The sequence below is a fragment of the Coturnix japonica genome, chromosome 9 (genome assembly GCF_001577835.2).
Source record: "Coturnix japonica isolate 7356 chromosome 9, Coturnix japonica 2.1, whole genome shotgun sequence".
In the NCBI taxonomy this organism is placed as follows: Eukaryota; Metazoa; Chordata; class Aves; order Galliformes; family Phasianidae; genus Coturnix; species Coturnix japonica.
Window position 1 is genome coordinate 4649954 of NC_029524.1, and position 24579 is coordinate 4674532.

The 24579-nt window shown below is 36.6% G+C and overlaps 1 protein-coding gene across 2 annotated transcripts; it reads right to left on the reverse strand.

Moving 5' to 3' along the window:
* Positions 1-7089: 7089 nt before the first annotated feature.
* RBP1 (retinol binding protein 1) lies at positions 7090-24289 on the reverse strand. 2 transcript variants are annotated; one of them, XM_015871303.2, is made up of 4 exons: positions 23416-24289; positions 22679-22857; positions 11200-11301; positions 7090-10731 (listed from the first exon to the last, which is right to left on the reverse strand). In XM_015871303.2, exons 1-4 carry the CDS (start codon positions 23486-23488, stop codon positions 10663-10665), a joined length of 423 nt encoding a protein of 140 aa, XP_015726789.1. In that variant the 5' UTR covers positions 23489-24289; the 3' UTR covers positions 7090-10662. The 2 variants fall into 2 exon arrangements, with proteins under 2 accessions (XP_015726789.1, XP_015726788.1); XM_015871302.2 differs by having other exon boundaries at positions 7344-7595.
* Positions 24290-24579: the final 290 nt, after the last annotated feature.

Sequence of the window (24579 nt, forward strand, 5' to 3'; positions counted from 1 at the left end):
CTAATAAGATGCAAGTGCAATATACTTGAGACTGCAAGATGGATCTCTAAGCATGTATATAGTCAACTTAAGACCACTAATGGTATGCCACAGAATATGCCTTGTACTGTATTTGAAAGTTAATTTTTCAAATTTCCATTAAAAGCATCTTAGTAATGGTAAGAAGCATACCAGTGAGGTTTTTATTGTACTAACTGGGTTTAGCCTGGAAAGAAAGAAAGAAGAAAGAATCCTTATTGATGGACATAGCAATTTATTTTTATCTGTCATCCATTATATAATTTGTATAACAGCTTGCCTAGAATGCTGCCAAAAAGATAGCTTAAGGAAGCTGAATGAAGAAGGCAGAATAACCATACCTTCCTGAAACTGTGCAATACTTTGTGATTAACAGCAAATGAAGGCATATGCACCAGTTTTCAAAGATTTTACCCACTTGACCCTTTTTGGACTGTATTTGAAATATTCATTATTAGTTGTTCAGCTTCACTCTGTTTGCACACCTAATGGAAATTTCCACATTGTCTGAGATTATAGCACAGAAAGGGCAGTATGGAAACATAGATGAAAGTGGTGTCAGTACCATTCCAGTTTTGTCCTCCATGGTGACAACACTGAAAAAAAAAGAGCTTGAGCTGGTAAATATTCCCACAAGACCCTCACACGCTGGAGTGTACTACTGTTCATTTCCTGTAAGGTCAGGTTTCCATACACAAAATCTCTGCAATTGTAAGCTATTGTGTCTATTCATAGAAAACTTGAAGTAAGTGGGATTCGGTCTCCTGAGATAGAAGTCCTTACATCATTCAGACTATGCTTAGCATTCCGATGAGCTTAATGATCTCTCTTACAAATATGGAAAGGGAAGGATGTTGTTACAATACAGGTATTTTTTAACTTACAAAGCATAAATAAGACTACATCTTCAGCAAGCAGTGTTAAAGATTCAAATAGCGCCGTGATGTAACACAGACAGTAGCAAAGTACAAAGTGACTGGAAGGCAGCAGAGCCTACTAATGGGCAATTGTAAATTGCTTTATGCCTGTCCTCCTGGAATACGCTCATTGCCTTTGAAGGCTAATTTGCTATCTCTGTTCAACAACTTATCCTTCCATCATGTGAGTAAAGGTTACATTACTGCGTGGCATTCAGATATATCTGCAGTTTCAAGGAAACACCGTAGCATTGTAACAGCTTTTTATATAGTGTCTGTTAAACAAATTCTCATTAGACTGAGTCTGTAACGGGATGCTTTGAAAGTTCAGATTTAAGGAAAGCAGCCCCAAATTGTTCCTCTTTCTCACACTGATACATCTTTCATTCATCTTACCATGCAGGCTGCTGAGCAATCTGCCTTTTGTCTAGCTAGCGCATCTGTGTGACTTTTTCTGCTTTTTGTCTGCTGTTTGCATTGTGTATGATATCGAGGTAGAATGCTCAGTACCTTGCAGATCTCTTTTCAGGTTTATTTGTGATGTGTGATTTATGTACAGTGAACTTAGGTATTTAATTAGAGTAAGTCAGTGTTTGTATTAAACCTGAACATGCAGATATCTACTTCTAAAATCTTAAGTGTAATTACAGGGAGTTTTGCTGTCTATTCAAGGAAAAAAAATAATGGAAAAAGAAAGTCATTTCAGAAAGTACTTTTTTTGCAAAGAGATAAAATCATTAGTAAATAAGCACTTAACTGGGACATGGCTACAGCATTACATGGATGAACTTCCTGGAAAAAGGGAACACTTCAACCAGAAAGGAAAAGAATATGAAGAAAAGGAAATTTTTTTTTGCTTTGCTTTTCACAGACAGAGTTTTTTATTTTTTATTTTTTTGTCCTGTGTAATGCAGGAGTTTCACAACAACTCATAATAGACCCCCAAAAGGTTGAAGTCAGTCCAGGAAGAGCTACACAGAGAAGCAGCTCCTACTATTAGAGCCCTTTACCGTGGATGTCTATTACCTTTATTTATAATATTGAATTATACAGGCATTTTTAAAGGGAAGAATGATCGGGTGAGAAAAGAAGTCTGCCATCTTGTGTTTGGCAAGAAACTCTGCAGAGAAGGCAGCAATTTTCAGTCTGAATCTTTAACCTGCATCCCTTTTGCCATTACAGACAAAATTCTGGTGTTTTCCTATAATCTCGAGACAACCTTACCATTCCTCTCAGTACTTATCAAAGTAAATAACCCTTTGATGTTCCATTAAAGGAATACATACATCAAGCAGGCACATCTTCTGCATTATACCAGGAATTCTTCTTGGGATTCATTTCTCAGAAAAAAATAAATCAATGTATCAATTTGAAGCATCTTACTTGATTCCAAACTATCTAGTCTCAGCATCACGCTAGTGATTTCTTTAGCCAGCTCCCTGCCACTAGCTGCAGCGATCCCAAATTATAATTCTGCAAAACCTCTTGTCCATTAGTCTCCAGATGCAGTGGATGTGCTCCATCTGTGGGCCATTAATTGCCTTACACGTGTCTTTCCCAGTGCAGGGAAAAGGCTGATGGTTGCTGTGCAGCAGGTGAGCAACATAAGACAGCCTGCTTGAAGGAATCTTGCTAAAGCCCACTTGTTAGTAGCATGTGGTTTTTTTTGGTTGTAGTCTCTCCTTGTTATACAAGCAGCCCAGTGTCTACAGCCTTTATGCTTCTCTGAAGAGAAGAACTGTGGAGAAGCTTTGGTCAGCTCTGTTACTAAAACCTGTTCTTGGTCACAATAAGATGTAGATGATTATTTTGTTGTGGTGAAGATTTTTAAAATTCTCACCGTGAAGGTGGGAAATAACTGTGTTATTTGTTTTAATTGAGGATGTACTTTTCACTTGCTTCCACTTCTCCAAAATTTGGACATTCCTTCAGATCTGTAATGTCTGATGAGAGAATGTGGTTAACCCCAAATCAATTGTTTTTGTGCTAAATCACATTGACTTACATAGGGGGAATATATAACTGAGAAGGCATTTAGCTGAACTTACACAAGCTGAACTGGGAGGTGCTGTATGGCGTCAGGCTAAAGAGGGAAAGCATTTTTCAGAGCATTAGTATGGTTGAAGAGGGAAAAAGGCTGCCCTAAAATATCCACGTGTCATTCAAACAAATTAGGTACTTATTACCCAGTAACTTCAACTTTCAGTTAAGCACCTGGCAAGATTTTTGATTAAAGGTTAAAGAGCTGGAGCTCTTTAGTACTTTAATCTCTCTTTAGTACTTGGAGATATATATATATATATAATTTTTTTTGTTTTTTACTGAAAAATTCTGGTATTCTACTTATTTTCTGTTTTGCAGGGAATGAGTCATCCGTTTCTGCATCATTTAGGGCAGTGTGAAACGTAGCTTGCAGATCTTATTTGTCTAGCTCCTAAGTCAGCCCCCATGTCTGAGACTGGTTTCAACAAACCTAACCAAATTAGCACAATGTGTCACTGCTGTGGTGTTGTGAAAATCTGTTATGAGTTTTGTGCTGATTCTTAGGTACAAAAAGTCTAAAACTCACGAGTAAATCTTTCAGAATTCTTTCAGAGAGTAATTTGTGAGCAGCTCTTGGAACCTGAGAACGTCTCTGTGTTTATGTCTGAACTACTTGAGCATACATGTCAGAAAAGAAGGCTAGTGATGACTAGTTTTGTAGCTAGTGAGATTTTAACACCGCAGTGGCTTTAAGGATTGTCCTGAGTGACTGACTGGCTGTTTCTAATGAATGCTGGCATCAGTGAGACAGTGGAGAGGACTAACTGCATTACAGTGAGCTACACTGATGTACCTGAAATTGGTGTCTGGAGGAGCTGCTGTGTTTGAATAAGTGCTTTGGTATGTTACTGTAAAATATATAAAAGGTGCTGTTCTCCCCCTTTCCTCTCCAAAAATAAACTTAGAAATGTCAGCATCAAGAATGGCAGCATATTTCTCGACAGGATGAGTGAAAGACCACAGTTATTTCACAGAAGTATTACTGAAATGTGTTAACTTCTTTAACATGCCCAGCTGGAGAGAAGTGTTAAAAGCTGTAATGGTTATGGATAGTAAGCATCAGTGTCTTGGTAAGAAAAGATAAATTGAATCATTCTGATTTTGAATTAGAGAAGGGAAGTGATGAACTGCTGTAAGTCTTGTTGCATTTGATTTAATGTGAAATTTCAGCTTGTCCCATATGCAATGCTTCTAAACCCAAAAAAATGTAGATGGTGACTCCATAGCATTTTAAGTATCTCTTTTTATGTAGCAAGGACACTGACTAGCAATTGTGAAAAAATGGCTGGGAACATCAGGATCCTCCTGAGGGACCTTTTATTATAAATTCCAGTATAAATTTTGCATTACTTTCTCTGCTTTTCTTATATTTAATTTCTGCACTTCTGAAATGCTGCTTTGTGCATCCTGAAGGGGAGGGGAAAGAAAGGAAGTGATGCTGTTGCATAAAAGCTATTAATACGATCCTACAGTGCTGATAAAAACATTTTTAAGAACTACACATATTTGCAGATTACTATTGATATCATGCTAGATGTATTTCTACAGATGCATAAACAAGTTCTAAATGTTACCTACTCTATATTGATTGTGCACACATAGCTAACTGCGATGCTACATGGCTTCTGCTACAATCTTGAGCCCTCAATTAACAGAACATCTAAATGAAGTATTTTAAATTTGAAATATTCTTATCACAATATTGACTTTTTAATTGGCTGAGCATTAGAACAATGTTGTATGAACCGGCACAATTAGATAAGTGCTCTCTTGTTATGTAAATTACTGTTGAATCAATAACCACATACGGTTTTCTTTCTTCTTTCTTTACCTACTATAATAAGAATGTGGTTCTTGAAATAGAATTTCATTCTTTGGAATAGAAACTTAATCTTTAGGTGGACTGGTTGAAGGAACTAAAAAGTTATGTTGCTTAACCATTCAGTGTGGTTACTTTTGGCTATTAATACAGAGAAGACTGCATGTGTTGCTGATAAATCACAGGATACTGAAGGAATTCTACTGTTTTGTGCATTTTTGCTGGACAAAAAACAAGAAGACAATTACTTAAATAAACATTTGCTTTGAGGTTGAAAATGTTCTTGAAGTACAAATAGCAGTAGCACATAGGTACTAAGAGGAAATGTTTTACTAATAGAAGATGAATGGCCATAAATTATTTACATGATTACAGATGATTCTGTCCAAGAAACAACACAATATGATACATCCTAGGAAAGTTTTGTCAATGTTCTGCTGAAGAACTCTTTTGCTTTACTATCCATTTACAAAATCTAATATAGTGGAGTCAATCAGATGATAGGCATTGATGAAAGTGGATGTATCTCCTGGAATGCACCTTTCAAGCCATCCTAGTGGATTGTTACTCTCTACTGCTCCATCTCATGTAAGAAACTCTAGAAATCTAACACGCCTTCTTGTTATATGGTATTTGCCATTCAGACTGCTCCTTCTAGGAACTAAAACATTCAAATTTATACTCTGGAATCAACCTAGTGACTCTGATTCTGCCAGAGTGATTATCTCACCATGTTACCAAGGGTACAGAAATCTGAGCATCATGGCAGAAACAGGGGATGGCGATTTCATATCTCTTGCAGTACAAAAGTTAGAAGTAATTACATGATAACAGAAGGCAGCAGGTTCAAGCAAACAGAAGGAGATATTTATTAAACAACTGTTTGCTGAATATTTGCATTGATCTCAAAAATGACTTGAGATTTTTATGAAAGAAAAAGATGGTGAAGGTTATTAAATACTGAGATAGCATCTTCTGGCTTGAGACAGAGATTAGAAAAGACTGGGAGAACACAGTGGTATAGTCTCAAAGTATGTGGAAATCACAAGGGTTGGTGTACTGCATATGCATCACTGCAGAATATATTTGAAGATTAAACTCTTTACTGACATTATAGGTGTTTCACAATACCAGACATTTCATATTATTAATTAATATCAAAACTACCTCTTCAGTCTGATATGTATTCCTTTGTTTGTGTAAAGCATTTCATTAACAATTAAGAAATCCTGGATTTCTAGAATAAAAATATAAAATATTTAATATGTATAAAATAAAAAATTAACAGCCCTCCTTAGGCTTACATGTGTTACACGTATTTTGTATAGGTCTGATTAGATTTTTTTTTCTCACATCAATTATTTATACTTCAAATACTGAGATAATTATTTTACACTCATATTTGCACCCACTAAAATTAATGTGTATATTTTGACTTGTTAATGTCAAACAGAAAAAAGCACAATTTCCAAATGAAAATATCATCTGTACAGGTAACACCATTAGATACTACATTATCAACTTGTTCAAAAAATATTCTCCTGCTATTAAGGGAGCATCCTGTTTTCTCTCTAGATCATATTACTATGAAGAGCTTCAATTCTCTACCCAATCCTCTGCATTAGCTGTATGGTTTAGGATCCTTCTGAATCTTCTTTGGTCTTATGCAAGTCTTATTCCTTAATCATTTGAGGTTCTAATCCTATATCCTGACTTAGTGCTTTAATCATTTTTCTTCTGTAATGGCAGGGGTAGATCAAGTAGTGAATAATCACAGAAACCATGAATAAAATAGTTGAGGATCACACTAAATGATTATTGCTAAATTAAGTTGAAAACAGGTGAAAAGAAGAAAATGTATGACTCAGAAGTGCTGTTTCCATGAGGGGCCTCCTAAATTAGTGGACATCTTAAACCCACAAAAACGTTTAGTACAATGTACTAGGTTAGTGCTTTTCTGTATGTTGCACGAGAGTATGAGCACAGTGATGGGTCCTAATAAAATCTGAAAATTGTATTGTACAAAGCCATGTTAGCTATCTCTTTCGTACAGTGTGAATACCATTATGTACTTACTAGCAATAACCTTACTGTTTGTTTCATCAGAATAAGAAAGAAAACGAATAGTCAGTCATTGGCTAAGACATTTAGAAAGGAATCGCCTCTTGGCCATAATTCTGTAATTGCTGTTTTCCAGATTATTGATCCATAACCTTACTTAATTTAAGAAATCAAATCTTCAATTTTGGTGGAATACTTTCAGCGAAGTACTGCTCCATTGGAGCTGGTGGTAAAATTCTCACTGTCTTCAGTGAGATGAGAGTTTCCTGTTGGTCACACACTGCAGTTCTCATTCACTTCCCTACAACAATTCATTGCCTGGAAACAATATTACATTAATGACCCTTGTTAAGGCTATGGAAAGGTGATTTTCATTGTAAGTAAAATATGTGCTCACGTGTCCTTTAACTACAGTATCTTGTTTTTTACCAAACAGCCTCAGTTTTGATGTAGTCAAGAATTATGGTACACACCCATTTATAGAGTTTAGTAACTTTAATAGGGTTTTATTTGCAATTATTTATTCAAAACAATTTGTTAAAATATTTTTGACTATGCAGTTCTAATTTAATCTTCATCTCTGTATTAACTCTCATTGTGGATGATGTTCATTACTAGTGCTTGGAGATTTGGTGGCAAGTCTGTACATTCTGCAATTCTTCACTTCTGTATCAGCAGTAGGCTCACTGTACCTTCTTAAAGACCTGCTTACATTTGACTCCACACACTCTTATTTCCTAGGAAGAAAAAATAATTTTAAAATGGCATCTTTTACATAGGACATGTGCATTATATATTCTTTCGTATGTGGAGATTAATTTCAATATGGAATTTCTTATCAAATTAGATTGTATAGATTGTACATAATTTAGTCTGTTTTTAATCCCAATAGTACCACTTGGTTTGTGCTTATTTCCTGGAGAAAGGTGGAGTAAGAGAAGTTATTTGGGTATCTCAGATCTTAGAAGACCAAATGTGTTCCAGGGGCATTATTGATTATTTGTGTGTGCAACTGCTTAGGTCTTTGAAATGAGCATTTTCTATTTTGGACGTATAAACAAGGTATTTGGAATGGATCTAAGCAACAAATTCTGAGCCTTTATGTTGATAATCAGTAGTTCAAATTTACAAACCCAGAAAAGCGCCAACAGCCCATTCTAGCAAACCAATGGTCATGGGTAGGATGGGACAGTTAATTGCATTCAAGAGTTGAACTAGGTCTATAAACCACAGCACAGCTAGTGAGCTTTAACTGAACTTGACCGTATTAGATGCCTAACGCTGCCCACTGGTCTTCTGTGTCCCATAATAGGTTTTAAGAAATCTTTGCATGCTAATAATTGTTATATTTAACTGCTTATAAAAATGTACGTTGATTTATGAGACCTACTATTGTTCACCTAACATCACTGAAGATGCAGTTTAATCTTCTCTATTACTGAAGGTGTTGACATTACACTTGTTTTGCACAGATTTTGTGGGAGTTTGTGGAGATGCTGACTGGTTTTCCTGGAAGAAGAAAATTGGTGGAACTTCTTAAGGAATGTATAGACAAAGATTATATATGATGCAGCAGAAAGACTGGACTTCCTATTTCGAGGTAAGACTTAAATAAATTTGTCAGAATATTTTTGAGGGAATAGGAGGTACAGTTAACTGGGAAGTTGTGCACATTTCCTTACATTTCTTTATAAGTGTTAAAATGACCTATTAAGAAGAACTTACACTGGCTCAATAACCTTATTGGCATGTGTTACCAGTCTGTTGTAAAAAGGTGCTTCGTGATGAATTGATGAAACAAGCAGACTGGTACCATGATTTTAGTTGGGACTGGTTTTGTTCACTGTATGTATAGGGAACCCAAAAGAAAGACTGTGCAGTAAGTCCAAAGAGATCTGCTGACAGAGATAAAAACCTGCAGAGCAGAAGCAATCAATACAATAGAAAATGGCAATAAAACTCAAAAGGAAATGGAGAATGGTCAAATAAGTCACTCACATAAAACAGAATCCAAGGAGGAAAAAGAACTACAAAGTGCAGATCATAGATTGAAATGGTAAAAATAGGAAGTGACAAACTACTAAAGGATGTAGTACTACTTTCTACAGAACCATGGAAGGAATTAAATTAACACTTGGCTCATTGTGTAAAGTTCAATAGCATCATAAAACCATTGAAGTATCAATTTTTTAGAGGTAACTGCCCATTGTATCAAAGTACTCTCAGGAGTACAGGGCCCAGTAATCTTGGCTGATCAAAAGTAAGATACTAAATGGAACTATTTCACTGCATGTGTAATGGAGAGAGTTATATTAATGAGGATTCAGAGGAATAAAGAGGACATCATTTTAAGTTCATGAAATATAAAATGTGATAAAACATTGGGGACTGGCTTCTAAAATATTTGGGTACTTCTTTTGCATGAAGTAACTGTACAGGCTTTTGGGAACATGATGGGCAGATCACGGTGAATTGTACAAGTGTGAGTTAGTGCATGGATACCTGTATGTGCTGGCAGGTATGACATAGTTCTCTTCACAGCCTTTTGAAGCAAAAGCATCAGATCAGTCAGGTTATGTTAGGGTACCTAAAGTAGCACTAGACAACAGTGACACCAGAATCTAAATTTATGACTTCTCAGATATGACTCTTGACAGGTTTAAGCATAAAAAATGGTCTGGCCTGCAGGTTCATGGCCAGGTTGTATTGGCTAGTGCATGAGTCAGAGTAAAGACAGCAGAAGTCTAGACTGAAAAGAACAAAAAGTGTTGGGAGTAGTAAATAGAAAGAGAGAAAGATTGCAGGGGGACAAGAACCTGGACTTTCCAAAATGGAGGCCAAAGAAATCTGAGAGCAACTAGTGCCATCGCTTTATGCGGGTTAAGAGCAGCAAGGAATAAGCTGAGCTTCAAGGTCAGAAACAGCGTGGCTAATTGCAACCTCTTTGCTAGCAGATTCTGAAATGACTTGGGGTCACAGCACCAAGTGCTGTTAATCTGGGAGGTAGTGTGGAACTGCTCTAGTGTTTACGTGCAGAATTAGGGAATGTTTTGTCCTGCTCTTATCAGTATTCATCTTGCAGCAGGCTGTTAGTTGCGGAGGCACGGTGCACTGTGGAGCTGTACTCCTGATCCTCTGCTCTTTAGCAGTTTCATATGAGTTCCAACTCTGAGAAAACTGCTATTCCCAAGAACTTCCATAGTTCCCCACATGATCTCTAATTCCAGGTGACAGGGATGAGGCACTTCCAGGTTCCAGCAGTGATGGTAGCCTTCCTCTCTCTCCCATTTGACTTATTAATTGAAACTCACTTTCTTACTATTGTCTTAACATTCTTTTAACATTTGTACTAAATTTGTAATCTCTCCTTTCTTAGTTGGATCATTTTTCTTTCCTTTTCCTTGAAAGAAGGAGGAAGGGGCTCCCTTCTCCTGTTGCACTTGAAACTGTGACACATATACACAGGAAATTCTGCAGTCTCGTTTTCATTTCTTCACCTCTACTTCTGTTGAGGCCATGACCGCAACTGTAAATTTACTTCCATCCTTGGTTACATCAAGTATGTAGTCCAGATGGCAAGGTCTATCACATACATTCCTTCCCCATACTTGTTTCTGGGACCTCTACTATTTCTTAATTAGTATTAAGAGGCTTAGGGTACTTTTGCAAAGATTTCATTTATAACAGTTTCTGATTTGGATATTTAGAGAATATTAATTTAGAGTGTTGAATGCTAACAGTACTGAGCACAGGAATGAAATTAAAGTTGGATTTATTATCTCAGCAGGAAGAGTGCATTTTATCCTATATGATGAGTATGCTATGAAGAGCTATGTAAAAAAAGAATAGGCATCTTCTTTCAGATCCTGTTAACTTGGAAAGATGGAAATGGTGATCAGAGAGAACATGACATTTCAAAAGCTTAATTGCTTTTTTATTTCTCTGGGCTATGATGCAGTTTGGGCTGTAACTATTTTAAAAGAACAATGGTATATTTTCCCCTTGCAGCTTAGTGTTGGGTGTGTAATTTTACAAGCTCCCATACTGTGTATTTCACAGAGTGTACAAGAACCATTCTGTTAAATGGTTTCCTCAGCATAAACATTTCAAACTGGTATGTCTGAACTGACAATTATCAGAAACAGTACCGCTTTGAAATGAGGCAGTCTTTGTAAGGAACTTGAAAGAATAATGGTGCCAAATTAAATTGTTACTTTAGAAGCAAGTCAAATACAGCACCAGTACTTAATTGTGTCAGAGAATGCCAAGATAACACAGCACTAAATCTAGCCATTTCAGTAAATAAAAGGATGGCACTTAGTACCCATTATATGATCTTACCAGATGCATTTCATCTCCTTCAATCCACTGAGTCCAACCACGATCTTCTTTTTCTCCTTTCTGTACACAAAGTAACTTATCTCCATCCCAAGAAACTGTGGTCTAAGAAAATGGGCATGTTCAGCATTACTGTGGTATGTCATGATATTTTGATTAGTTTCCTTAAAGAAAAACTACTCTCTAATATAATAGACTAATGAACCTCATCAGAAGAATAATTGTGGAGTATTGTAGTACTTAAGATAATTAAAAAAGAAATTTGCTTCAAGAGCAAGTTGCTTCCCAACTGCCTGTCAAAACCTGTGAGGGTGAGATAAAGCCATTTAAGTGCAAGAAAAAAAATCACATAAAAACCATTATGTAAGAGTGCACTTCTTTTTCCTTGCTGACAAATACAACAGCAAAAGGGATATACAGCCTAATACTGTATTTGTAAGAATAGCTAAAAACCTGAGATTCGGGTCTTTTTCCACCACAAGGACTGCTCAGCTGATCTAAGTGAACACAGTGCCCACTTACTGGTAGCCCCAGTTATACAAGAAAGACTTGTAAATACTGGCTTTTTTCCTCCACCCCATATCATCATCTGTCTTCTGTCACTGAGCAGAGTCGTTAGAAGTATTAGTAAACTGATAACATTGCCAGCATCCTGCTTTGTTTAGCTGGAGCAGTAGTTGAGCCAGGACTGATAGAATACCAGTAAGGTGTTGCAAGATGTAGCACAGCACTTTCACGAATACCTGCACTACCTTGACTAGATCAGTAGAACTTATTAACATTACTTAAATGTATGAGAGTGCATCCTTCCACTTGTTGCTGTGGCTAGTCTTTATTAACAGTATGTTTTTCACTTCTCTGTAAGATACAAAGAGTTTTTGTAGAGGGAAAGGAAAGATTAATGGCAATTTGTGCTGCATTAGGATAGCTTAGCACAAATATTAGTACAATGCTTTAAAACCAGCTTGAATGAAATTAATCTGAGGAATAGCTACAGAATTACTGTCTACCTTGTGTAAATCTTCAGGCCACTACCTGTATAAGCAGCCAGATATGGATAAATTCTGATCTATCGTTAAAGGAAAACTTAATGCATCCATCCTGTGTGGTTTCTAAGGAAAGAAGCCACCCTATGTTTTTCATCTATGAATTGAAGAACTATGCAGACCTATTTATTTAATTTGTGCTTGTCACAAGCAATTAATTCTTAAATGATAACCATGATAACCACCATCTATAAATGAGTACAGCCAGCATTCTCCACCCATGGGAAGCTTTAGGGTAGACAAGCATGGAAAATGAATCACCAGAAAGAGTGCCAGCAAAGATGATCGTAGGCAAGGCATTATGAGTGATTCAGTATGGTCTCTTTGCACCATACAGGGCTTCTTAAGAATCACAGAATCGTAGCATGACCTGGATTGAAAAGGACCACAATGATCATCCAGTTTCAACCCCCTCCTTTGTGCAGGGTCACCAACCACCAGACCAGGCTGCCCAGAGCCACATCCAGCCTGGCCTTGAATGCCTGCAGGGATGGGGCATCCACAACCTCCTTGGGCAACATGTTCCAGTGCGTCACCACCCTCTGGGTGAAAAACTTCCTCCTAATATCCAACATAAACCTCTCCTGTCTCAGTTTTTTTTTCAAGATTCCACCATGTCTTATCACTATCCACCCTTGTAAGCAGCTGTTCCCCCCTTCTGTTTATACGCTCCTTTCAATTATTGGAAGGCCACAATGAGGTCTCCCTGCAGCCTTCTCCAAGCTAAACAAGCCCAGTTCCCTCCACCTTTCCTCATAGGAGAGATGCTTCAGCCTCTGATCATCTTAGTGGCCCTCCCCTGGACCTGTTCCAAGAGCTCCACAAAAGCCAGACTTATTTGTCCTCACTAAAAATCTCTCTGATTTGTAAAATGAATTGGCATTTTTTCTGTTCAGTCATATAAAATGATGCATTTAAACCTAGTAGCAGATAACACTTAAAAAAATGCTATCTCCTTTCAATGTTTAAAATGCTAATACAAGGAGGGACAACACATTGTGGCAAAGCTGTAGTTAAGAGAGTTAATGTAGTTGCCATTGTTCATATCCTTTTACATATCTATTTTGAATCTATGGATATCCAGGTGGAGAGTAGAAGATGACAAATAACACTAAGTATCTCAAAGGCTTTCTGATGATTCTAAACCATGAATATATCAGAAAGTGAACTTTATTTCTGCCAGTGACTTACAGATGCAAGAGATACTGGGAAATAAGTCATTTCTATATGCAGATTTTCTTAGTAGCAGTACTTATTTCTATCCATTAAGCACTAGCTTAATCATAGATAAATTGTTAGATTAGCTGTAAAGTTAAATTTCGCACCATTACATGCGAGTTCCAAGGCAATAAACCATGATAAAATCAGATCCAACGTTATTAGAACTACTCACATGCAAAGTCAGTTACTGTGGAAGTTACTAGTTTTGATATTTCACCGGTTTAATAGACTTGGGGACAATAGAGAAATGTTTGTAGCAACACAAAGAACTTTTTCAGCCTCTGAGAGTTTTAAAAAACATTTTCATCTCAGAAAACACACTTCTTTTTCTCTTTGTTGTTTGTTTTGTCTAATCAAGATTAGATACTGCTTTTGGTGATTCAGAGACAACTACAGAGACTAGAATGTCACAGACCATTAACCATGCCATTTTATCAGAATTCCCAGATGTTATCCCTTTGCTTCCTTTTCAGAAATATAACTACTGATGGGATGAGAGGACACCGTAGAGTTTCTGATTTTTGTATTTGCTATGAAGGTTATCAAGGACAGAATATATTATTTTGCAAAGGAATGTAATGTTATCTTCTTTGTTAGCAGAAACAACTGATTCATAACAGTAAGATTAATTGGTAGCATTTTTATATTTTCTTTCTGTAGGTCATATTCTAAATTCTGATATAAGACCCAAGTAATACAAAAGATAGAAATTTCTCTTTTAAGTCAGATCAAAGAGGAAAAGTAAGTTCTTCAGTTCCAAATATCTCTACCGAGACAGTGAAGTATTAGTTGAGATTGGAATTGTTATGGCTGTTGTAAGCGCACCGGTTGCTGCTAATAATCCACCCTTTCCCAGCAGCAAGACAGCAGTACTTGCCTTAGAGCATTTCCAAATATTTGAGCCAGAACATAATAACATTCCAAAAATATCAGTAAATATTGGTCCTTTTGTTGTAAAGAAGAAGAACAATTGTTTTAGAGTTCTCCTTTTGGCATAGACACTCTCCTTGCTCCTTTCTTTGTTGATATGGAATATTTTTTTCAGTGACTACTGACTGGAAGAAACACTGTATCTCTAAAAACCTAGACTTTCTTTTGCGTTCATAACTGCTACTGCTGTTCATATTTTAAGTGAGAAAATAAACTATTTATGTATTCCCTACCACTTTTCACATTCTCCAGAGAGTCCCTTTAAATTCCCCTGTTAACAACAACATAATGGCAGCATAAAGAAAAAAAATGTCTGGAAGAAACAAAAAATGGTGGGGAGATAATACAGGCAATTAAGAACTTGAAACAGGTGGTGATTGAATTCTCTTAGGTCTTCAAATTCTGTATTATGCTGATTTTCTTTTAAAGCTTTATTCTTGCAGCTTAAGTTCTTCCCTTGCATCACCCAAAGATGAACAGCGTGATAGAACTTGTAAGAAATGTACTATGTGTCATTAATCAGTATATCATTTCAATGAGCTATAAAAACACTAGCACCATGCAGTCAGCAATTAGAGGATAATACTGATCAAGGATTTCTTGCTTATGTTCTTTACCTCATTGCTTGCATACTGAGAGATCAAACTGCAATCTAGGGCTGATGTATCTTGAGAGAAATATATGTAATTCTATAGGAAACATCAGCAGAAAATGTTGATTAATGTGATTAGTGGACATCATATTTAATGGTCTTTCTTCAATTTGACTTATCTCAAAAATTCTAACCAACAATATTGTACCACTTTTGTATTAAATGAGTTGTTCCTGACATATAACTACACACTGTGATTAAGAGAGAGAAGAGGCCAATGTTGTGTCTTTTGCCAGTGGTCCCAAAGACTGATGGTATTTCAGCCTGCTAGAAAGAGATGGATTATTTTACAAAGAACTCTACTGTATACAAGCTGACAAAAGAACACGTTGAGAGTAGCCCTGCTGAGAAGAACTTAAGGGTTCAGGCTGGTGAAAAAGTGAATATGAGCCAGCAGTGTGTGCTCACAGTCCAGCCAAGGTTATTCTGGTTTCCATCATTAGAAGAGTGGCCAGCAGGGTAAGGGAGGTGATTGTTCTCTGTTCCACCTTTGTGAGGCCCCAGCTGAAGTACTGCATCCATGTCCAGGGCCCCCAAAACTGGAAGGATGTGAAGATTTTGGAGAGGGTCCACAGGAGGACCATGAGGATGATCCAAGGAACAGAGCTCCCCTCATGTGAAGATAAGCTGAAGGAACAGAGCCTGTTCAGCATGGAGAAGGCTGTGAGGAGATCTCATTGTAGCCTTCCAGTATTTAAAGAGAGTTTATAAACATGAGGGAAATCAACTTTTTACATGGGTAGACAGTGATAGAACAAGGGGAAATGGTTTTAAAGTAAAGGAAGAGAGATTTAGATTAGATGTTGGAGGAAGTTCATTACTGAGATAGCAGTGAGGTGCTGTAGAGGCTCAGAGAGGTTGTGGATGCCTTGTCCCTGGAGGTTTTTAAGGCCAGCTGGATGGGGCCCTGGGCAATCTGATCTAGCACTAGATCAAGAGGCAGTAACAGCAGTGAAACCTTGCCAAATTACAGTAGATAATACTTCTAACTTCTGGTAGTAAGGCACACTGACCTACAGCCAGATATACTCAATTGTGTAATTTACTGAAATACTCATCAAACAAACTCATTTATCAGAAAAATATGTATTTCCCAGTTATGTCAGATTGCATAAACATTTGATGTTGGCAGTGCACAGTGTTTCATATTCCCACATTGGTTGTTCCTTATGTGCTAGCTTGTGTTGTGTGCTGTCCAGCTGAAGATATCTAGTGTATTTTACAGGCGAATGAAATGCAATTTTTTTCCTTAAGTATCCAATGAACATTTTTTGCTGATGCTACATAGATTTCTGACATACTACATTTACAAATATGAATTGCAGCTACCATCTTTCATCACAAATGTTATTGATTTTCCATCTTTGGGAGAAACACAGCAGTACAGTTTCCATTTTTCTTCTGCTTCCTTTCACAGTGTTGTATCTCTATCACAGTGCAGAAAATGACCGCAGTGCCCTAAGACTGTGTGATACAATCCATGCTCTGTCTCAACTCAGTAATTCTGTGCTTATGGGAATGACTAGTCATTTTACAACTGTAATTATGATTTAGGAAAAAATTAAACTATGGAAAGCAATTGTTTGGATCAGATAGCTGGTACAGGAAAATCCACATTGAGATGTATTCTACATTTCCAAATAATGTATTCTAGAATTTCCAGTCAAACACAGCAATATATAATAGTAGATATTAATTAGATGCTCAAGATAAAACTTTTTCACCTGAACTATCAAGGTGATATAATAACAGCTCATAAGCAGTTCTCAGGTAAAATATTCACCATTTGAAGTGTTGATGGAATAAACTACTGTTGATATCACAGCCAGTGTAATGTAATGGTGAAGATGAATTCATTAACATCATAGTCACTACCTGTGACCTTTTGCAAAGGAGGCATGCTCTACATTGCTAACAGGAGGGCAACAATTATGTTAAGCATCTGTCACCTCTCCAGCCAGTAACTTGTTTGATCTCACCAAATCTCTATCAACACAGAGATTTTATCGACAGATAAAATACTGAGAAAAACCCAAGGAAAAAAAAAAAAAAAAAAAAGCATGTTTTTCTTTTGCTCTTTAATTAAGTGCAGTTAGTTTTCTAAGAAAAGTCTGATCCAGATATACTGGGAACATGTAGAAATCAAATCAAGGAATGAAAACTATAGGTAATTTTTCAAAGAACCCCAAGTTAGACAAGACATTCACCGTAACAGTTTGGAGATTCTAGAGTCAAAAAATACATCTGTCATTAAAATATTCAATTACTTTCCAATGCTACTTAAAGCAACCTTCTATCTTCTTGCAATTATTTTTTCAAAGTGGATTTTTTTTGTTTAGGTCCATGTTTACCTCAGTCATTTTAAGGACTTCTGAAGCAAATCTTACTAAGTTGGGTAATTTCCTTTCTCCTTCTCTACATGCTCTATGACAAACTGTAGCAAATTGCAGTAGGTTAGACCATAACAGCCAGAACTGATTTAAAGTTTTAAGGGTCCGTAACAGTTAAGCAATATTTGCCATAATTAAGATTTTTTTTTCTTTTCTTTTTTTTTGAGTTTTGATAGATTTGGAGGAAAAAAAAGACTTACTGAACTAAATACTTGGAGTTAGGAAATTCCAGTCACCTGCAGCGAGATGGAATTGCACAATTCCAGGAAGGTTTGCCATATGGGAGCACAGAGTAATAGCTCAGGATTGTCACTTCCAGTGCCTGGCTTCAATATGCTCCACAGCAGCCAGGCACTTCAGTTGTAAGATAGCTGCTGTACTCTTCTACTATAGCCCACTCATTCTCAAACTCAGCCCATCTTTTTCATGGATAGTTGTTTGCAACCCAGTTGAAAGGCTGGGCAATTATATGAGGTTTTTAGTTGTGGCAGTCCAGGCTTCAGTGAGACTTTGTAGACTACAGTTGTAATTCTGAAGGCTCCTGCTCAGACCAAGTTGGGTGGCTGAAATGCAAAGCTGAGACACGGGACAGTTTAGACTGGAGAAGACTGAGGAGATCTTATCAGTTTTTATAAACATGTGGGGGAGGAATGAAGAGGATGGGGGTCAGGCACTTTTCAGCAGTGTTCAGTGACAGGAAAAGGGGCAACAGGCACAAACCAGAACATGGGAAGTTCCACCTTCTCAGATGCTTACAAAGCACCAGAACAAGCTGCCCATAGAAATTGTGGTCTCCTCTGGAGAAATTCAAAACCTGCCTGGACGCTTTCCTGTGTAACCTTCCCTACTGAACCTGCTTTAGCAATAGAGATGGACTAGAAAATCTCTAGAGGTCCCTTCCAGCCCCTGTGATTCTGAGTGCACGAATCAGCATGCTATGGACTGTAAATGGAAGTCCTGAAAGATGCAATTATAGAGATGTATCACCAAGAGCTACTCATCAGGACAAGGTCTCTACCTTCTAGCAACCTGGCACTATGGCTTTATTATTATTATTATTATTTTCCCAGTTTTTCTGATTCTTGACTGTTCTGGCTCTGACTTAACTATATTTGAGAACAAAGTAGCAGTGTGCTGGAAAATGTAAGCAGCTTCAAATAAGGTCACTAATGTAGTTAAGAACTTAAATGGAAAGAGACTGCTTTAATAAGACATTATCAACATACATTGGTTAATAGGTTCCAAAGTACAAATTATTTGAAGATCTATATGATCTTAAAATTTGATTCAGAAATATGAATGGCCTACATCCTATTACTCTTCCTCCTACCTTAAGTTTTAATTAAGATACTCAGTTTTTCCTGTCTATGTAAAAGCAGCTTAGGATGATAAACATCTACAAAAGAGAAGTCTGATATTCTAAAAAAACTGCAGAAACATTCCTTAATTACTAGGATGATTTATCTATTGAGAGAAATTAACTGCTTGTTTGTTCTGTTTATGATCATCCTATGAATTCCAGTCACTCTTTCCAAAATCTAACAAATTATTCTGTTTGTATTGAAAATTAATTAAGAAATCAAGTTATTATAGTATTATAGCTCAGGGATCAATTTGAAATAAGGACTCACTGTAACATCTTCCAAAGAGACAGAACTCCAAAAATGAAATATGTGGGCTTATTTTGTCTCTGCAACAGGAAAACATCTATTAAACATTCTCCATCAGAAAAAGGAGTGATAGGATTCCTAGACTTGATAGCAATATATCGTTTCTGGAGAGAGGCTATATGTGTTTAGCTATCCTGTAGCTAGGGAGGATGCTAAACCCTTTATCAGTCTTTTGTTCCCATACCAACTTCAGTTAAACCCAGTAAAAGCAGCTATAAATCTAACCTCCCATTTAATCATTTCTGCTGTAAGCCAAGCAGCAACAGAAACTCACAGAGTTAACTAATAGGAAAATGGTGGTAGCACAATATAGAACATTTCTCAGCTGTTTCTGGTGCTGCCACATGTGACATATCATAATGGGTATCTATAACTATAGAACTCTGAAATGTGTTTGTGCCATTGCAGACTTGCCCAGATCATTATGAAAGACAAGCTGGTTAAAATGTGGGTGTTCTGTACCTCACTGATAAGCTTACTGAAGTTCACTATAGTAAAAAAATAAAAAATGAGACTTTTAGAAGCGTTGCTTCAGTGATTGTCAGCATCTTCATTCCTAGCAAACAGAATTGCAATGACAAGTTTTAAATCAAAGGGAATGCTGCTGTCAGGGTCAGAACTTAAATGTTCAAATTGTTTATTTTGAATCCTTGCTCATTTGAGCAAAGAGGGAAAAGCAGACACATTCCAGGCTTTGGATAAGTAGAATAAACATTCTGGTTAGTACATCATGTTTTATTTCTTAGTAATGGTTATTTTGTTATTGAAATAAAACTGTAAGAACCTTAAATAATAATAATAGTAATAATGACTTGCATATACCCTATGTCAGAAAAAGATTAGCAAACAACAAATGTAATTCACTTTGTGCAAGGATTAGAATCAATTCTAAGACACTAACTGTTTAAATTAATGTTCATAACCAATTTGCTCCCTGTGTAAATTTAGCAAGATGCAATTGTACATAACACTAACGGTTTGTCACTTAAAAAGGAGTTTGGTAAGTCAGGTTCTCAGGTTTTCATCTGATTATTTCTGCTTGCACACTGCATTACTATCTCCCAGAGTTTTCCAGATGCATGTAAAGCTGGAATGCTGAGCCCACTCAAAACCAACCTGCTCACAAAGTCTTCAGAATGTTAGCAGAGTTTTTGTGAGTAACTGGCTCAAAGCCTGGAGTTAGTCTCAGGTAGTAGACATGAATCTAGCACTGCGACATTTGAAGTTAATGACATCTTAATGTGTAAGACAAAATATTCTAGAGATCTCATCTGACATCATGGCACAAATGCACTGAACATATCACTTACTGATAACGTGCAGTAATGCCAAAAAGGCATGCAGTATGAAACACAAATAAACAAAAAAGAAAAGAAATAGCTCCTCTACTTAGGCACAGAGACTGAACCAGAGTTTGAGAGAGCCTGAGACAGATCCAAAACTGGAAATCCGTTTGCTGGAGCCTCAGAGAGGTTGACCGAATAAACGTTCTTTACTTGGAACCAGTAGTTTGTAAAAGGTCTGAAACACAAAACTACATGAAAATTACTCCCTCTGAATTAAAATCCATAAAATTTAGATTTTATCCCAGTAAGAAGCTGGGAATTCCCTGGGAATATTACTGCAGAGAGAGGGAGCGGTAGATCTGAGAGAAGACTAGAAGAATATACACATATACACAAAGACATCTCCCATCAGTTATCATTTTAGAACAAAGCTTTTTCCAGTGTAGTAAATGAGAAAATACTTAGATAGAAGCTCAAATGCTCAAATTGAAGTAATTTTTAGAAAGAAAATGACAACATTTGTGGAGGTATAGAAATGACAGAGCTGAACCATGGGGATCCAGTAAAGACACATATTGCTGATCTTCCATCTTACTAAAAAGAAACAATTCATTTTGCATCTTCTCATTCTGTGAGGACTCCCTACCAAAATTCCACGTGTCACTAGTGCATGCTTTTTCTAACAGCAAAGTATTCATTGCAATGCCTACTCTAAACCAGATTAACAATTGTGGATTCCATTTGCGGAATTAAAGGAGCCCTGCTGAAATAACAGTTTGAAACAGTTTAATGAGCCATGTAATGTTAATAGGAGTTTATTCTGACCTTGCAGCAGTATAAATCAAATTATGCCCTGAGTACCTTAAGTTCAATGAAGTTTTCCTGAAAACAAAAACATTTCTTGCTTGGAATACAGGGAATATAAACTGTCTTATTGGCAGCACTTTGCCCATTATTAGTGCTTTCTCCTGAGTGGTCAGCTCTTCCAATGCTTGGTTTTACAAAACAGAGAAAGGTTATGTTCTTAAGCAGAAAGTCTTCACTTTCCAATATAAATAATATCATAGAAGTACTAATATCACCACTGTCCTTTAAGAAAATGGAGTCATCCAAAAATGTGCTGCCGAAAAGAAGGTGATGGTTAAAGATGGAAAAAAACAAAACTGCTAAGGTTTGTCCATCCAAATGACCTCAGATAAGCTTCCAGCAGTAACCAAGTGACCAGCAACTATAAAGAAAATAATGCTAAGTGAAATCAAGAAAGGCAGCCTATATTGTCTGACACAGTTTGAGAGAACTCATTGCAGGCATGTGCTAGCAAAATTACTTCATTCTGCCAGGTATAGGATGTCTAAGACTTTCTTCAGGTTCATATTTGTTCAGCAGATCTGGACTTCTTTATCCTGATGAAGAGCCTTCCAGAAATCAAATGATAATCATATGATATTAGGCCACTTTCCTTTAGCACATACACTTCACCTTTCCGCATTTTTTTTTTTCCCCTGTACTCTGTCATGCTCTTACCCTCTGTAAGAAGGAGTACAAGAGTGATTAGTTGAGAACCTTGCTTACTGCTCACCTGTCCCTTTTTAACCCCTGTTCTTCCGGGTCATTCACTCTCCTGCCATTAACAGAGCAAAAGTAAGTCAGCATAGTCTAGCGTTAGAGAATAGTATGCTGCATACAGAAACATCTTTCTAAGAACAGAAACCTATTAATTCTATTTTGTATTACTTTCTATATTCCCTGCTGAAATAATTTTCTTTTGCTTATCTTCTTCACTGTAGGATGTCACAGGCATCATGCTCTCAAACACAAAAGAAAATGTCCAGCTGTATATATATAAAGAACTAATTAACATGTCAGCTCTGCCACGTACACCCAGAAAGGAATGAACGTAGAAAAGCAACAGCTTTTAAGCACCTGACCATTGTTACAGATGGGGAAGGATACCTGACCCTGCAATGAGTTGATTTCTTTTGCTGTAATGCATTTATCAGTGAAGAGATTCTGAAAATCTGAATGCAGATGTCTTTCAGATTAACAAATATTCCAGAATAACTGAGAACACTGAAGTTACTATTCATTAATAGCTAGAACTTTGTCATGATTCTAACTAGAATCACTTTCCATCAATGTAAAGGCATGCTAAAAACCATGCATGTCTCAACAGATTGAGAAGTGTAATTTTGGAAATAACCACAAAAAAATGGCTGTAAATGTGGTCTATGCAAAACCTTAATAGCCTTGTTTTTATTTTGTCAGTTGTTACAGTTCTAATTCTTACCATGCATTTGCGATCATCCACCCCAGCTAAATCCTCCTCAAACTCCTTTCCTACATCAAATTCCATGATGTAGTTCCTAAAAGTGCTTAGCGTTTTAATAATCATATGATCTCCATTCTGAAGGATTTCTTTGTCAGGTTTTAGCAAGTTTGCTATTTTTCTTACAGCAACATTTACATCTGAAAAAGAAAGAAAGAAAAAAAAAGAGTTACTTTAATCCACAAATATCTACCACAGAAAGAGGCTTGTAACTCTTGGGAGAAATGAGGTGAACAATGAAATGTCCTGATCTTTAAGGACAGCTTGTTTATGAAGAAAGAGTCCACAGCCTTGTTCTGTTAATTGCATACATGTCTTGATTTGCTACTTGTATTTGAGTTAATAAGGGTACTAGTGTTTCTACAGGAATACTGGCAATTTACATATTTCATCACATGCAAACACACAAAACTGCATCAAGCACATTACCACCTCTTTTCCAAATTGTGTTTGGGTTTTAAATTTGAAGCCCGCCACTTACCTTTTTCACCTACGTAGTTTAGTCACTACAAATGGAAACTCCGTGATGTTAAAAAGTAGACTGCTTAAGAGAATTTTGACAGAGAATTCTTAGCTCCTGAAGAAACTGTTTTGCACAAAAATGCTCTATGACTACACAAGTAAAATAGAATCATGTGAAAATTAAGATAGTTTGAATTTATTGATTGTTTATTAAAGAAACATGAAGGCAACCTTACCCAGTGCTTTGAGATACTCCTCAAAATTGTCATTGCTGATCATTTTCCAGTAACCATTGAAATCTGCAGGCATCCCTACTTCAGGTAATTGTCAAAATCAGCCTCAGGTTCTGCACCTTACAGCTCACTGCCTTTCTTTGAGGCACATCTGAACTCCAGTTTCTTTTATCTGGTTTTTAGACCACGTAGCTATGCAAGTCCTTCTAATCCGATTATTGTTGAAGTGTTGCCTTTAAATCCTTCCACAAGGCTGAACATCTGAGATTTCTACTGACAGCTGGATGACTTGATTTAAACAAAACCATAACCATAACAACTTATTTTTTTAAAGCCACTAAGAAATAAGATCTTTTAAATGGCTTTAGTTTAGGTTATTAGCCAAGGCTATACAAGAGCATAAGTCTCTTAGGTATGTCATGTTTTCTGTCATGTCCTTTCAAATGGTACATGTTGAGCTTCATGCCTTTATTATCAAAGTACCCCTCCATTTTGGCACAAGACCTGTATTATTTTCCATCTTACTCATTTACTAAAAGATTACGCTGAATTAATGGTTTTCTTTACAAAGAGCTGTACCTGGACCAAGGAACATTTCTGAAAAGAATGACTTATAATAACTTGAGGTTTATATTCAAACTAGAAAAAATAATGTTTTGATTTCTTTTCTTTGGTAATACCTTTCCATATCATCCAAAAGTGAAGTCACCTGTAGAAAAAGACAATTTATATGTTTTATACGACACAAATTTGAGCTTGACTGATCTATGAAAAAGTGCATGTATTTTAATGTTACTTGGGGAAAATGGCCATTTTTAGGTTTTGGTGTTTGGCTTTGGTTGTTTTTCAGAGGTATTTCTTTTTTCCTTTTATTTTGCATTGCTAGACATCTAAAATGCAGCAAGAAAACACTACATTCATCAGTGGAAAACAACTACATTTTGATGTACCTAACATGTGACCATGAACATCAGTAGCATTTTTTTTTTCTTTACTGCTTAAAAAGAGGATTAATGTTCCACAGTTGTCTCTGGAATAGATCCTACCTATAGACTTCTTATCAGAGAAGAAATCCACTTCAAGTTGCAGGACAAGGACTGTCTTTCATATTTAAATCAGGAGGCTTAAAACTGATGAGTGGTGCATTAATTTTTAAGCACTTGCTTT

Excerpts from the sequence above, each read along its gene's own strand:
- RBP1 (XM_015871303.2), bottom strand. The coding sequence starts at position 23,488 with ATGCCTGCAGATTTCAATGGTTACTGGAAAATGATCAGCAATGACAAT. Across the intron at positions 11,302-22,678 it reads TGGATGATCGCAAATGCATG|ACCACAGTTTCTTGGGATGG; the intron begins GTAAGAATTAGA and ends CCATTTTCTTAG. Across the intron at positions 10,732-11,199 it reads AAGGAGATGAAATGCATCTG|TTAACAGGATCTGAAAGAAG; the intron begins GTAAGATCATAT and ends CATCTTTCCAAG.